The sequence below is a fragment of the Vanessa cardui genome, chromosome 26, assembly GCF_905220365.1.
Source record: "Vanessa cardui chromosome 26, ilVanCard2.1, whole genome shotgun sequence".
NCBI lineage: Eukaryota > Metazoa > Arthropoda > Insecta > Lepidoptera > Nymphalidae > Vanessa > Vanessa cardui.
The window spans coordinates 822221-839579 of NC_061148.1; the positions used below are offsets into that span (position 1 = coordinate 822221).

Consider the following 17359-nt stretch of genomic DNA (forward strand, 5'->3'; position numbering starts at 1 on the left):
TGCCAAAAAGGCATGCAACGGTAGTTACTTTGTTCCAAAAAATTCCTAATTCCTAAGCATGATTATCATATATAGTCACAAGTTATTAGCGAGTGTTTCATTACTTTTATTATTATAAATATCTTCATTAGCCCAAAGAAAAATGTCATAATACGTAACTAAAACAGACAAGGCGAGTCTTATCCAAATCATTTAACAATCCAATTCTGAATCGTGAATGTTGCAGAGCTTTTCACCCACAAATTAAGCTTGAATCGACCCAATAACAACAATATATACAGCCTGTCATTTTCCCACTGCTAGGTTAAGGCCTCCTCTTTCGTTGAGCAGAAGGTTAGGAGTATATTCCATCGTGTTCGAATGCGGGTTAGTGGATTAACATGTGGCAGAATTTCCTTGAAATCAGACATATGCAGGTTTCCTCACGATGTTTAACTTCACCGAAGAAGATGAATAATTTCAAACACAAATTAAAGCCACATGAACAAAGCACCACTTAAGGTGCTGGTTTCGAACCCGTCATCAACGGTTAAGATGCACGCGTCCTAACCAGTGGGCCATCTCGGCCTTACACGCAGCCCTAATGCCGTTTGCTTCCCATGTGGCAGAATTTCTTTGAAATTAGACATGCATATAAAACCACTCAGCCACACAAAAGCCTTCGACTAAACCATCATAGCAACAAGTATTGGCATCCAGGTTTAAATCTATTCTATTCTGCTTTCGAAATGGCGGTAGAATTGAAATACTAACAATTCAAAAATGCTGTTACATAAAGTTTACGTAAAAAATAGATTTGATTTGATTAGATTATAGTAATACCAAGTATAGATAGCGAAACAGGTATCTTAATAAATTAAATTGCAAGATTATTTAAGCCAGCACAATAAATGTATACGATATGGTAATATTATTTTATCACATATTAATATTTTTTATTGGATCATATCGAAGGAGTGATGGCCACTCCCACCGACTCTACACCATCGGCTGATTAAGAGGTCAAAGATCAAGTGATGAATTGTTATCAAGGTTTTCTGAACGAGAATCATGCGATTTCTGATAACGTTTATCTTATAGTAATAATTATTTTGTTTGTTTTCACGTTAATTTGTAACTGATATGTACATTTAGATAATGACATTGTAGAAATAGATGATTTTTAATTGTTTCACAATTATAGTTTATTGATGAAATAATTGGTCGTTGAACAGCAGTGTGTATTTTAGTTCCGGTTTATATTAGAGCTGAGATGACCCAGTGGTTCTTAACCAATGATTTCGGTTTCAAACCCAGGCAAGCTCCACTGAATATTCATGTGCTTAATTTGTGTTTATAATTCATCCTGTACTCGGCAGTGAAGGAAAACTTAGTAAGGAAACCTACATGTGTCTAATTTCATCGAAATTCTGCCACATGTGCATTTCACCAAACCTGCATTGGAACAGTGTGGTGGAATGTGTCCCAAAACCCTTTCCTTAATGGGAGATGAGACCTTAGCTCAGCAGTGGGATATTTACAGGCGGTTACTTTCCTTTAATATAGCCTGAGGTTTTGTATAAGTAAAAATATCGCCAATAATTACACAAATGTATCTAAAAATGGCGGCAGACAAAGATAAGGGATCAGTCTAGAGGAGCGTGCTTGACCATTTCCATATGACGATAACGAAATGTCTAAATATAATAAAAAATTATGATAAAACTTAACGAAAAACAAGTTATGCAAGGTAACGGTTACAAAAGTTTTACCCTCATAATCATATAATGGAAACTTTGAGGATTGGCCAATGGATTATTGGGTGATAGGTCACCCGCCTCCATAAACATTAGTCAAAGCCCAAATATGATTGAAGGAAATATAAATATTTTTCCTGGCAACACTGACCAGAGTACCCACCCTCAGTGCCTTTATTTCTCAAACGATTACCTTTTGGCCGTTTCTATTCATATACAATATGTATCTAATTAATTTGGTATAAAAAGACCCGCTGAGTTTCTTGCCGGTTCTTCTCGATAGAATCTTCTTTCCGAACCGGTGGTAACCCACTTGAATAAAGTTTATTTTGATTTTAATTTTCTTTTTTTTTAGTTTAGAATAACCAAGAAAACAAATCATATTGACTTTGATTATTTTGCATAACATTTAAACAATTATATCTTTGTTCATAAATTCGCGCAGGGTATGGAACATGTAAGCTCTAAATATCTGATTCATGTCTGGGTTTTGACGTCACAAACTCAAACTCAAATTGTTTTATTTATCGTAGAAGCATTACACTTCCTTATTGATGGTCCAATTGAACACTACCACGGTTTCGGAAAAAGGAATACCCTGAACTGAGAAGAACCGGCGAAAGAAACTCAGCGGGTCTTTTTATACCAAATTAATTAGATAAATTTTGTATATGAATAGAAACAGCCAGGAGGCGATCGTTTCATTCCCAAGGAGTGATATCAAACATAAAATCACTAATTGTATAGTAACCTTTCGCACACAAGCGTTCCTTAACATTTTTTTGTTAATTTGGCAACAGAAGCATTTTGAACGCTTTCTGGGATCCTGATGTAGAAGCGTATACATTGTCCGACAAAAGAGTTACAGACTCCATGCATTCGAGTAACACGAGTAACAAGCTTTGCTCCTAATGTTCACGCTGATGCTCAATGTTTTAAAGGAACATATCAATGTGCCGAACTAATTAATGGGTTTTATACTAATCATCAATGCAAACAATCGAGAGATTACCTGCGCGAGTTTTGATATACGCCCTAAAAACTGGCCAAATATCTATTTTCTATACTTCAAGAGGACTTGACTATACATTTATTATTGTTCTCTTACACAAATAACCAATTACAACAATAATTACATAAAGTATTAAACATATTACAATATCATATTGTCTTATCTAACTCAATAAGGCAATATTAAAAAGCATATTGTAATTGTTTCACAAACAAAGTCAGAGGCTCACGTGTAGCGTGTGTGAGCCTTATCATGTCGTTATGTGTGCTCGCGGGCTTGGCGCTTGCACTGAGGTGGCATGATGGAGGCTTGTGACAATGATAATGAAAATTAGTGGACTTTACACGTGTTTGATAAATAATAATGTCTGAGTTTAGTTTTAGAATATATTCAATAAAATTGTAAATTTATTTTCTTATTATTATTTTTTAAAAGAATATTATAGGAAAAAAGTAACAGTAACAGCCTGTAAATTTCTCATAGCTGGGCTAAAGATCTCCTCTCCCTATATCTATATTTCATTCTCCTCTAATTTATATATATTTCACCACGCTGTTCCAATGCGGGTTGGTGGAATACATATGTGGCAGAATTTATTTGAAATTGGACACATGCAGGTTACCTTACGGTGTGTTCTTTGATAAAATATAAACAGAAATTAACCACATGAATATTCAGTGGCGCCGTTCTAACCACTGGGCCATCTCGGCTCTATAACAGCAATGTCCCAAATTAAAGAATTACCAAAATTCCTAGTTAGCCTTCAAGGGTTATCACCTGTGTTGGGATGGGTTAAGAATTTAGTTTTCCATTTCGTGACAAGATTAACTGATCTCGAGGCTTATTCTAATCTAATCGAAATTGACGCCTTCTCAACTTGAATTTTGATGAAACTCAGTTTGACATAGGAATAGATTAATTCAAAGAATGAACATTCATTTGTATTATGATCAACATATGTATTTTGGCATCAGGAATATGTTGTCCAATATTTTGAAAATTGGAAGTATTCCATTGCACAATTATTGAAATCAGTTAAGGCATCAACTACCTCATTGACTTAGATATATAAATAAGGTCATATATGCCGGAGGTTTAGGTACAAACTCTAGGTTGGATCGATAAAATGTTAGTAAAATTTCCGTCAAAAAATTTTCCGTAACAGCCTGGAGTCTGATATAAGTGCATCAGAATTTCATTATATGACTGGCGTTCTTGAAAACGTTTAAGACTTAACACGAATTAATTGATTTGTTTTTTAGAATCATCGATCACTTTTCGATACTGCTGATGCTTACTTTGCTTTGGATTTTGTTGCACTTTTTTCCTCTATCTTTGGGTAAATCTTGGTCTTCTGCATACATTTATTGACGACCTCCGTGTAGCATAGTGTGTACATCGGTTTTCATAGGTAAGCCGCTTCGAGATCCCGTTAGTTTTCTATGTTGTCTTGTGTCTGGGTGTTTGTGGTGCCGTCGTTACTTCTGATTTTCCATAACACAAGTGCTTTAGCTACTTACATTGGGATCAGAGTAATGTATGTGATGTTATCCAATATTTATTTATTTATTGACGCTTAGTAAGGGTCGCTTATTAAGACACATTTAAAGTAATAGGTATGAGAATGATGAATTTATTATTGTTATTATATACAAAATATACCTAAGCTAATGAATTTGTTTAAAAAAACATATATGGAGGTGCTGGGATTTGAACCCAGGACTTTCAGCATGCGAAGCAGACACTCTACCACTGAGTTACACCCCCGGATGTATAACATTCTGAAAATAAGGAAAATTTCACTGACAAATAAAAATAGCAAAAATGTATTGTATTACATTTACAAATTAAATGTGACAAAAGGAATTACAAATGAACTAAATACAATTATACAAATATTTTTTTATTTATAAAAAATTAAGGGTCAACTATTCTGGAAGCAGAGTTCCATGTAACCAGAATCATGAAGGAAAAACGTATAAATGTACATTAGGTTTACAGATAAAAAACGACCTTTCGGATTTAAAAAAAGCACCATACCTACATATATATACTTAGACGCTAAGAGACACAGGAGAAGTTATAACGCGCGTATAACCGCGCACAAATTTTAATAGTTTTATAATTACTAGCAACCATACATACATACTATTAATACAAGAAATAAGAATAAACTTGTAACCCCCAGTTTCCGTTGCATACGGTAAATAGAACGTTTTTGGGCAATGGTACACGCATATCTAATAAGATACAGGGAAATATATAACCAATTTACTAGACAAAATTAATAAATAAATCATATTATTCATTAAAAGAGTACTTTTTAGAAAGAAACGCCTGGAGATAGGCTCGGGTTCCATCATAGGACACTAATTATTGTAAATTGCACATTTACAACAGCATTGTAAATCTGTCTATTTGAAAAGAGCAACTATGCGAGTTTATTGCCGTTTCTCGAAACGAAACTAAAGCAGTAGTAGTATTTAGTTATCGGCGATTCAAAAAGACTTCATTGTGAAGTTTACTTGAATATAATTGATTTGATTGATTTGATTTGAACCAGCCCCGGCTTCGCACTGGTGCAATGATTTGATATCAAAGTAGAAACTTCTAAAATTATTATTTTCTTTGATAAATTCTCCTCGAATCACTCTATCTTTTAAAAAAACCGCATCAAAATCCGTTGCATAGTTTTAAATATTTCAGCATACATATGTAGATATAGGGACCGAGAAAGCAAATTCCGATTTCTCAATGTTGGATGCCGATACGGTTTTAACTTATAGAAAAGAGCAATAACCGAGAAAGGTTTGTATAAATATATGCACAACTTAAGCAAAGTGAACATAAATTACTTAATAATAATGTAATTGTTACAACTATGTTGCATTATCATACATTGTAACGTAATTATTTATTTAAGCTGTTTAATTATATTGTTAATTAATATTTTTAAGGATCATTGCATTTCGATTATTAAGGAGTGAAATTTGAACGATGATTGACTAATCTAAGAGGTAGTTTGTAAATTTTTTATTGTGATTGGTCTGTTAGCCAATCAGCGCATGCGTTACGACCATAATGTTAATATTAGCCAATCAACGAACATTAAGAGTAAGGTCATTCGCGACTTACCTAAGCCGGATTTATGATGTCTTTTGTAAAAAGTACTTCGGTAATAAAGGCATATTATTCGATACAAGATTTTATGGATGATAAAAAAGCGTAAAGTTAATACCAGTTGACTTCCAACAGGATATATTAATTTAAATAATCGTATTTAACTAACATGACTTTGTATTTTTAAAATGTTGAAAAAGAATAACTACTGTGTCTTGCCGGTTCTTCTCGGTAGAATCTATTTTCCGAACCGGTGGTTAACCACTTAATTGTAGAATGACGATTCAAAAGTGCTTGTAAAAGCCTACTTGAATAAAGTTTATATTTATTGATTGTTTGACTTTTCGCTTTCGTCAATTACTGAGCGATTTCATGAAAAGGGACGGAGGTGTGTAACAGGGAATGATGGAGAGGTATTTTATCTGACCTGACTGAATAGGCTATTTGACAATGCGAAAAATAAATTGTAAATTATTGTAATCAGTGTATATGATGGTTATTTACTAACGAAAGTTGAAAATAATACTTAATTTATTCAAAAATCCATAAATAAGAATGCATTTTTTTAAACGTTTGTCACGTGACACAAAACGCTCCTGATTGCGTAAAACTTTCTTTTCTACTATATGTACCACAGATTAAAATACAGGAAAGTGACGTCACCGACCCCATTGCAGCGCCATATCGTCCAAGTGGCGTTTTTGCGCTTGTAAATATACTCTGAAATAATTAAAATGGTGCAAACAAGTTAAAAAACCTGAGATTCCTGACGATTCTTCTCGGTAGAATTTACATTTCAAACCGGTAGTAACTTTACATATAATTCAACACTGTATAAAGACTTCATTCAAACTTGCTTTCATGAGCCTCCTTACACATCATCCTCCTGCCCTTATCCCAATTTTATTTGGGGTCGGCACAGCATGTCTTCTCCTTCCATACTTCTCTGTCAGACGTCATCTCACAAGTAACATTCTTTCTAGCCATATCGTCTTTCACACAATCCATCCATCGTTTCCTTGGTCGTCCTCTACCTCTATATCCATCCACATCAGAGCCTCCTTACACAAAAATACATTTAATTAAAATCACGAATTAATAAAACAACATAAAATATTTATTTACATGAAATAAAACACTTTGTCATACATTTGATTTTATTGACAATCACGTCTCCTTATAGTAATGGGGGGCGACTTCCAGAAGCCAGTTTTGGTTTATGGCCATCATTTCTCTCATGCAGGTCTTGTCGCCGGAACTTTGGACGCTCGCGAAAACGACCCTGGGCACCAAGAAAAATTTAAATATGCCAAACAACAAACAACAACAACAGCCTGTAAATATCCCACCGCTGGGCTAAGGCCTCCTGTGCCTTTGAGGAGAAGCTTTGGAATATTCCACCAAGCACCAGTGCGGGTTAGTGGAATACACATGTGGCAGAATTTCTATGAAATTAGACACATGCAAGTTTCCTCACGCTGTTTTCCTTCATCGGTGAGCACGAGATGAATCAATCACAAATTAAGCACATGATTATTTATTGGTGCCTGCCTGGGTTTGAACCCGAAATCATCGGTTAAGATGCACGCGTTCTAACCACTGGGCCATTTTCGCTTAATTTACGAGGTCTAGTACGAGGGTCCAAGTTCTCTTGAAAATTTAGTCGTATAGATATTATCGATTAGGAAATAAAACTAGTGATTTGAAAATACTATATTAGTAATTGATATGAGTACTGAATTAATAAATAAATATAATATGAGACAACATCACATACATTACTCTGATCCCAATGTTAGTAGCTAAAGCACTTGTGTTATGGAATCAAAAGTAACGACGGTACCACAAACACCCAGACACAAGAAAACATAGAAAACTAATGGTAATCTACATCGACTCGGCCGGGAATCGAACCCGGGACCTCAGAGTAGCGTACCCATGAAAACCGGTGTACACACCTCTCGACCATGGAGGTCGTCAATTTCAACAAAAATAACTACGTACAAACAAAAGGGGCAATCTTTACATTATTTATTGGTACAAACATGGTTTCAGTACACCTACCATCGACATTATCACTTACCACTTAGGCTGCTGTACGTGGTACAGGCAGCTGTCGGGACTGATGTGCAGGCTGGCTCCACGGACGCCGCGGTACGAGCCGTCCGTCGCCAGGTAGGCTGCCTGCGGGAACAGCCCCGATACCACCGCTTTCATTATCCGCCCACACTTGCCTGCGGATTGAGATTCTTTTAATTGATTGTAGGTTTAGTACTAATAGAATTATTAGTTATAACCGCACGAAAATCCGTTGCGCAGTTATAAAGATTTAAAGGTTTTGTTGACTGACACTAACTCCAAATATAGCAATAATTAAAACTACATTATATAAACGTAAATTGACTTTTAAGCAGAATAATATTTTTCATTTTATTTTACATAGGAGGCCTCTAAATAAATAAAAGTTTTAATAAAAAGAGAAACCGACTTCAAACAAAACATTATTTTAAAACAAATGAATATGCACTAAAAAGTAATAAAAATAATTGCGTATTTAACATATTTTTTAGAGTCCTCCTAAGTAAAATGAAATGAAAAGTATTAGACTACTTAAAAGTCGATTTACGATTATATAACGTAGTTATAGTTATTGTTATATTTGGAGCCGGTGTCAGCCACGGTGCCCTTGCCCTTGAAATAAATAGTCTAATTGACAAATATATCACCTGATGGCAAGTGGTCACCGCCACCCAAAGACATGGTCTGTAAGAAATGTTAACGATACTTTATATCCCCAATGCGCCTTATTCCTTAGAAACCAAGATTTTACGTCTGTCACGTTATTGTTACACAGGTATTGTCGTTTGATGGTCAGTGAACAACTGATGCGGGAATTGCGTTTCTTAAACATATTTACGATGCTTGGGAGAAATAACAGAATACTATTGGAGTATTCTGTGATTTATCAAAAGCATTTGATTGTGTAGAACACGAGACGCTTCTTTATAAGCTCAAATATTACGGTGTTAAAGGTAAGGCTCTTGATCTCATTGCTTCATACTTAAGTCAAAGAATCCAACAAGTATTCATTAATGGAATAAGTCTTCTGGATCTACGTTGAAAATGGGTGTTCCACAAGGTTCAATTTTGGGTCCCTTTCTATTCCTAGTATATATAAATGATCTTCCTTTCTATGTTAAAGGTATTTGAGATATAATACCTGTTGACTTCCAAGCAGGATATATTAATTTAAATAATTGTATTTAACTAACTTGTATTTTTAAAATGTTGAAAAAGAGTAACTACTGAATTTCTTGCCGGTTCTTCTCGGTAGAATCTACTTTCCGATACGGTGGTAGCTTCACTTAAGTGTTAAATGACGATTAAAAGTGCTTGTAAAAAAAAAGTTTATTTTGATTGTGATTTTTTTTTTTGAGTACTGAGCAGTGGTCGATTCATAGTAGTGCGTCGACATACATGGTAAGTACCAACTCATTATTCATAAGTAAATACAATTAAAGAATCCAGGCGACTTCTCTATTGGACCCCGTGTTTACCAGGGGTTTCTCGAGAGGATATATTTATTATCTTATATATCTGGGACATCATCTGTCATCGTAGATGACGCAAGTGATCATGAAACTGTGTTTCATCTTTGAGACGAGACAATAAAAGTTACTGAATTACAAAGCATTCAATTTACAATATGACAACGTTTATATGACGGTAAAGCGCGGAAGAAGATTATTCTATTGTGAAAGGGAAAGCTGTAGAGGAGCATATAGTCTTCATTCAGACGGTTCTAGAAAGAACGGTAACTGGAAAGGCTTCGCGGTGTAAGAAAGGGGGGGGGGGGGTAGGTGACTTAGGGCGAGTTTACCATTACAGTTTATCACTCCCAGCAGCTGTGCCGAAGGCTGCCATCGCAGTGATTTAAAACCTTCTACAGATTAAATATAGTCAAAGTCAAAGTCAAAAACCTTTATTAAAAATAGGAGTTTAAATAAAACTAATTATAACGGATGAATCGCGTATATTAATTATTTTTAAGTCTACCCGTGACCACGAACACTGCAAAGTGCTCGAAACGTCGGTATGTTTAAAAATAATTAATATACGCGATTCATCCGTTATAATTAGTTTTATTTCAATGTGTAATCGCGAAAATTTAAGACGACATTATAAAAATAGAAGTGTTTACACTTTCTTATTGACTGTCAAAAATCTACCACCGGTTCGGAATATAATACCTCAGACCTGAGAAGAACCGGCGAAAGAAACTCAGCAAAGCTAAGATTAATATTTACCTGATCCCAGGTCGGGGCCTTCGTACTCTTTATTTTTGAGCTTGAAATGATTTTTGACTAGCTTCTCTAAGCTGCTTCGTATCTCCACAGCCTGAAAAGATATTTCATCATTAGTAATGGCGGTTTTTTTTTATAATCAATTTCAAATTATATTAAAATTATAACTACACTACTAAAATCAAAAATCAACATCAAAATAATCTTTATTCAAGTGGGCTTTTGAATCGTCAATTAACAATTAAGTGAAGCTACCACCGGTTCGGAAAGTAGGTTCTACCGAGAAGAACCGGCAAGAAAATCAGTAGTTACTCTTTTTCAACATTTAAAAAAAAATACAGTCATGTTAGTTAATAAAATCATTTAAATTAACATATCCTGCGTGGAAGTCAACAGGTATTAATTCCACGCTTTTTTATCATCTACAAAATCTTATATCGAGTAATACGCCTTTTTTACCAATGTATTTTTTATAAACGATTTGAATTTACGAAGAGGCAAAGTTAATTAAAAGCAGTACATTTTCGTCGTCCTTTCTAATCCGTGGTGGATTAGAAAGGGCAACTTACTATGTCAAATGCGTTTCCATTACAGATTGGTGCACACGCATGGTACTGGCATACTATGTTTACCTTTATAGCGCACGAGATTATTAACATAAATTTACTTCAACTAACTGAATAACTGGACCGCGAAGAACTTCTTCTAAACTTTCTTCTGAGTCGAGATGGCCCAGTGGTTAGAACGCGTGCATCTTAACCGATGATTGCGGGTTCAAACCCAGGCAAACAGCGCTGATACATGTGCTTAATTTGACTTTATAATTCATCTCGTGCTCAGCGGCGAAGGAAAACATCGTGAGGAAACCTGCATGTGACAAATTTAATAGAAATTCTGCCACATGTGTATTCCACCAACCCGCATTGGAACAGCGTGGTGGAATATGTTCCAAACTTTCTCCTCAAAGGGAGAGGAGGCCCAGCAGTGGGAATTTACAGGCTGTTGTTGTTTAAGAACTTCTTCACGAATTTGCGGCATTATTATTAAAATTTTATTTTTTATATATGGGTAAACGGGCGGCTAAACTATTAGAGCTGTCTAATATAAACAATGTCATAAGGCTTTGGGTCTTACAAAATGACTTACCAATAATTAGGTCTTTAATAATGTTTACTGACTATATCGTTTTTTGTTCTTTTTTTTGTGTGTCAAACGAGTTTACTTGTATTCTAGAATGGTCTCCAATAAGTTAGTACGATAATTAAAATCCTTTGACGCCGTTACATTTTGTTTGCTTTTCAACATTAACCTATCACCACCACCACCCCTTATAGAGATCAATTTAACCTTTAAGTACTGACGTGGTTTAATCAGATCATAAATGATGACGTGACGTCTATTAGACGGTTACTTAAAAAACCGAAATGGGTTCTTAATATTCACTAAAATTCACATGATTTAATTGCAATATGATCCGTTTATTATTGATTTACTAAGGAAAATTAAAAAACAACAACATTTTCGTATGAGATTAACATTTATTAGGTACTAATCAAAATGCTACTATTTAAGAAAGCTTTCATTTCTTCATGATAGGTGGGTTTTAGTTCAACTTTATTTGGATTTTTATACTTTGTGCAAATCTATAAAAGTTTTTGATTTAATAATTGTGTTAATCAACGTCGTGTCATATAGTTCAAGTCATAAAGATTCTGAGTCGTTGAATGTTTTGGGTTGACGTCGAGGGTTTTCAACAATATTGTGACTTCGCTCGACTCATAGATAATACATATATGCTGTAATCTGGCTCGACTGATCAATCATTGCGTTGGATCCCGAAGCTACAGAGAAGGGCGTGGGGGTAACTTTAAAGGCGCCGAAATAAAGCTCATATATGTTTTGTCACCGTCTGTGAGACACCCACGTCAGTACTTAAAGGTTAATCAGCACACCCCAAACTTTAAGAACCAACTATGCCCTTGTGCCTGATATTATAAAAATAAAAAATATGAGACAACATCACATACATTACTCTGCTCCCAATGTAAGTAGCTGAAGCACTTGTGTTATGGAAATCAGAAGTAACGACGGTACCACAAACACCCAGACCCAAGACAACATAGAAAACTAATGATAATCTACATCGACTCGGCCGGGAATCGAACCCAGGACCTCGGAGCGCCGTACCCATGAAAACCGGTGTACACCCCACTCGACCACGGAGGTCGTCACATTACACTGGCTCACTCACCCTTCAACCCAGAACACGACAATACTAAGTGCTGTTTGTGTGTCAAATACCAAAGGGCGTCTAAAATTTAATACAATTTTGCTTATACAGGTTTAGTTAAGATATAAATAATACAAGCGTTTCACCTTTTCCATGACCCTGTAATTAATAAACATCTTCTGGCACCAGTCTTTGCATGCTTTCTTAGACTTCTTATCGCCATCGGCGCGCAATTTTAAATATGAGTCGAAGATATTTAAATACATTATTATATCGCCTTCGGCCACCTGGAACAACAATGTAACCTTTAAAAATGTTTTTAATGAAAAAGACACAGGCAAACAGACAGACAAAAAATACTCAGATAGCATCAGCATTAATATTATACATTAAACAATATGTATGAGCAGAGATGGCCCAGTGGTTAGAACGCGTGCATCTTAACCGATGATTGCGGGTTCAAACCCAGGCAAGCGCCGCTGATTCATGTGCTTAATTTGTCTTTATAATTCATCTCGTGCTCAGCGGCGAAGGGAAACATCGTGAGGGAACCTACATGTGACAAATTTCATAGAAATTCTGCCACTTGTGTATTCCACCAACCCGCATTGGAACAGCGCGGTGGAATATGTTCCAAACGAAGTTGTTCCAAAAGAGGTCTTAGGCCAGCAGTGGGAAATTTACAGGCTGTTGTTGTTTGTTTGTTGTTTGTTGTAAACAATATGTATATGTCGCAGAATCACATAAATATCTATCTTAACGATCACGTTGTCGTCCGATTTGTTGATTTGTCTGATAGGCTATTTGACAATGCGAAAAATAAATTGTGAATTATTGTAATCAGTGTATATTATGAGTTTAAAAATGTTTATTTATCAGCAAAACTTGATAATAATACTTTAATTATTAAAAAATCCGTAAATAAAAATGTATTTTTTCAAACGTTTGTCACGTGACACACGCTCCTGATTGGCCGGGCTTATGATGAAGTCACTTTCTTGTAAACTTTGCTTTTCTACTATATGTACCACAGATTAAAATACAAGAAAGTGATGTCACCGACCACATTGCAGCGCCATATTGTCCGAGTAGCGTTTTCGCGCGTCATTTAAATATGGAATTTTTAATATGATATTTTTCGGCAAATATGCACTAAAAATAAAAAACACAACTTTTACTGGGTTCCTTAACTTCTACTAAATAATATAAAATTTTAAAAACCAGTCAAATAGCCTATTCAGTCAGAACGCAAGTCTGGCGCTGTAGATATCCCAAGACCCAGAGACCAAGAGTCTCCTCCAACAAAGGAACATACACTGACCAGAGACCACAGACTGAGACTTTGAACCATTGACATCTCTCAAGACGACCTATAATGTGTGTTATTGTCGTTCTAATAACTTAGGCCGTATACATGTAAATTCATAATTTCTTACATAAATATATATATATATATTAATGTAGTTAGTTTGGCATATACTCGTTATCAGACATGATATTTAAAATATAAAGCTAGTCGTTTAAGTTCGTAATATCTTTCTTTCGATATTGCCTGAAAAAAAAACACTATTTCGCTGTCATGTGTTACGTCATAATGTTGCCAGCATGTACATTAAAAAAATCCTAATTAAATTTTTTGATACTTAGAATCAAATCAAATCAAAATAAACTTTATTCAAGTAGGCTATTACAAGCACTTTTGAATCGTCATTTTACAACCAAGTGAAGCTACCACCGGTTCGGAAAGCAGATTCTACCAAGAAGAACCGGCAATGTTAGTAAAATACATTTATTTAAGTTAATATATGCGTGGAAGTCAACAGATATTAGATCCACGCATTTTTATCATCTATAAAATCTTGTATTGAATAATATGCTTTTTCTACCAATGTATTTTTTACTAACGATTCGAATTTACTAAACGGCAAAGTTAAAAATGTCTGCGGAATTTTATTATAGAAACGGATACCTTGCCCCAAGAAGGACTTATTGACTTTGCGGAGTCGGAAACTTGGCGTTATAAGCTTATCCTTACTCCTTGTGCGTATATTATTTTGTAAAAAAATGATCGAGTAATTTATTTAAACCCTTAGATTGTTTGGTTACAATATTCAAAGTAATAACCTCAAAATTATTCCTCCTAGACATCCGAGCGGCTATATTGCCCCTCCCCGACCCTGGCTTCGTGAAAACACCATCTATCTGCAGCATCGACACGATGGACAGCATCTCGTCTATACAACCGAATTCATCTGGAAACAACGACAACATAATTATTTACACCGTAGCGACATCTAGTGTACTTAATGAAAAGCTATTAAATTTGGAATTTGTCAAATCAAATAAATATGGACTTCAAAACTTGGGACTTATTTAAAACATTTTTTAAGGATTTCGAAACCTATAGCAGGTTCTGTTGACTTAATATCTTTGTAAACTGCAAGTCATTTAGATTTGTCGTCAAAACGTTGTAACTTTTTTTAAATTTCGATAACAATTTACTTTAATTTTGTTTACGTTTTTTTACAGTACCGCTCTTTAACAAGCCAGTACTTTTATTCGTCTTTCTAAAATTAAGGCTTTATTAAATAATAACAATATAGTAAATTGTAATCAATAATCTTCTTGAAATTCCAAGACATTTAAGCTGAAAGTAAGCTGAAACTTGGTATATTTAATGCGCCACCAACCTTGGGAACTAAGTTGTTATGTCCCTTGTGCCTGTAGTTACACTGGTTCACTCACTCTCAAACCGGAACACAACAATAGTAATGTAAAATTGTTTAACGGATTCAACGACTCGCAAAACGTCCGAATTTGTTAAATTCACTTTTATATATTAATAAGTTTATTTATTAATCTATACTAGTATGATAAATGTGAAAGTAACTCTTTCCGACTGTCGTACTATCACTACCAAAGAACTAAATCCAATTTGATGAAAATTGTATAAACCAAGCTTAAACTCCAAGAAAAGACAGAGACATTTTTTGGTCAAACACATGACAACCATAATGTTGTCTTAAATTTTCGCGATTATTACACATTGAAATAAAACTAGTTACAACGGATTTGAACTCGTAGTCTACCCGTGACCACGAACGCTGTAAAGTGCTCGAAACGTCGGGATGCCAAAAATAATATACGCGATTCAAATCCGTTATAACTAGTTTTATTTCAACATGAAAACCAACCGATAAAACCTGCCAACAACTATAGTCTGTTCGCGTTAAGAATGCAGTGAATTGTCATTGTTTACCGGCACTTTTGACCAATCAAATCTTTTCTAACATTGAACAGGTAAAGACATAAGTTCGAACGTGACGGTTGTGGATTTAATTAATTATTATTAACTGAAATTTTTATAATTTAAATTAAATTTTTATTTTAATTAACTGATATTAAAGAAAATGAATATCACACCACTTTGTAAAAATAAAAGTGCGATAAATGCTGCGACCACGTCTTACAAGAAATTGCCATGTTGGATTTAGATAATGTTATGGAACTCGCTCCAGAAAATTATTTTATTATAAACACTAACAACGACAGTAATAGTGTAAGTAATAGTGATTAAAATATTAATGACTTAATTTCGATTTTTTACGTTAATGTGTACTTTTTAAATTCATTACACTTAGTCTTTAAAACAAATATAATTTGTTGGAATTTTAACACAAATATACATACACCTTTACCCTTCTTTTAAAAATATTTGATTGGTCAAACAATAATAAATAAATAATAAATAAATATGAGACAACATCACATACATTACTCTAATCCCAATGTAAGTAGTTAAAGCACTTGTCTTATGGAAATCAGAAGTAACGACGGTACCACAAACACCCAGACCCGAGACAACATAGAAAACTAATGATTATCTATATCGACTCGGCCGGGAATCGAACCCGGGACCTCAGAGTGGCGTACCCATGAAAACCGGTGTACACACCACTCGACCACGGAGGTTGTCAAATTTGATGAAAATTGAATAAACCAATCTTAAACTCCAAGAAAAGACAGAGAAGACAGTTTTTGTCAAACAATTGACAACCAACCGTTAAACCGGCCAACAACTAGCTCCTTAATGTTGTCTTAAATTTTCGCGATTATTACACATTTAAATAAAACTAGTTATAACGGATTTGAATCGCGTATATTAATTATTTTTGACATCCCGACGTTTCGAGCACTTTACAGCGTTCGTGGTCACGGGTAGACAAAGGTGGCATTTGTCTATTTGAAGAACAAAGAAATATTATTTGCAACTAGTCTACCCGTGACCACGAACGCTGTAAAGTGCTCGAAACGTCGGGATGTCAAAAATAATTAATATACGCGATTAAAATCCGTTATAACTAGTTTTATTTCAACATGACAGCCGATAAAACCGGCCAACAACTAGTAGTGATATGATAAAATTTTAACAAAAAGAAAAACCGACTTCAAACAAAACACTATTTTAAAACAAATAAAAATGCACTAAAAAGTAATAAAAATAATTGCATATTTAACATATTTTTAAAAGTCCTCCTAGGTAAAATGAAATGAAAAATATTAGACTACTTAAAAGTCGATTTACGATTATATAACGTAGTTATAGTTATTGTTATATTTGGAGCCGGTACAAACATAAAAAAAAAAAAAAATACAGAAGAATTGATAACCTCCTCCTTTTTGAAGTCGGTTGAAAACACGTATACAACTTATCCTCATTGAAGAAGTACCCTGACTCACCGCTACCGCAGAGCATCTTGGCGAGCATGGGTTTGAGGGGCAGCTCTGCCATCATGGCGCCGAGAGGCGTCAGCTCGCCCAACTTGTCTATGGCCTGCAGCGCGAACAGCGTCTCCAAGCTCGCCAGTAGACTCTTCGCGGGAGGGGGGGTCGGAAACGTGAACCTTCAAGGGGGATGACGACTTGTGTGACGATTTGTACCAGGTATGGCTTTTTG

General features: G+C 34.9%; 1 protein-coding gene and 1 non-coding gene across 2 annotated transcripts in view; both read right to left on the reverse strand.

Annotated features, from left to right (window-relative positions):
• Positions 1–4443: 4443 nt before the first annotated feature.
• Positions 4444–4515, reverse strand: Trnaa-cgc. The gene has a single exon. It is a non-coding gene; the product is annotated as a tRNA-Ala (tRNA).
• A 2462-nt stretch (positions 4516–6977) lies between these two features.
• LOC124540706 (probable ATP-dependent RNA helicase DHX35) overlaps positions 6978–17359 on the reverse strand; it is a 63898-nt gene continuing 53516 nt past the window's right edge. The window contains exons 11-16 of the mRNA XM_047118384.1: positions 17143–17306; positions 14527–14654; positions 12549–12689; positions 10176–10266; positions 7952–8102; positions 6978–7150 (exon numbers count right to left, since the gene is read on the reverse strand). Coding sequence (XP_046974340.1) covers positions 7036–7150; positions 7952–8102; positions 10176–10266; positions 12549–12689; positions 14527–14654; positions 17143–17306 — 790 coding nt within the window. The 3' untranslated portion in view covers positions 6978–7035. The remainder of the gene's footprint in view (positions 7151–7951; positions 8103–10175; positions 10267–12548; positions 12690–14526; positions 14655–17142; positions 17307–17359) is intronic.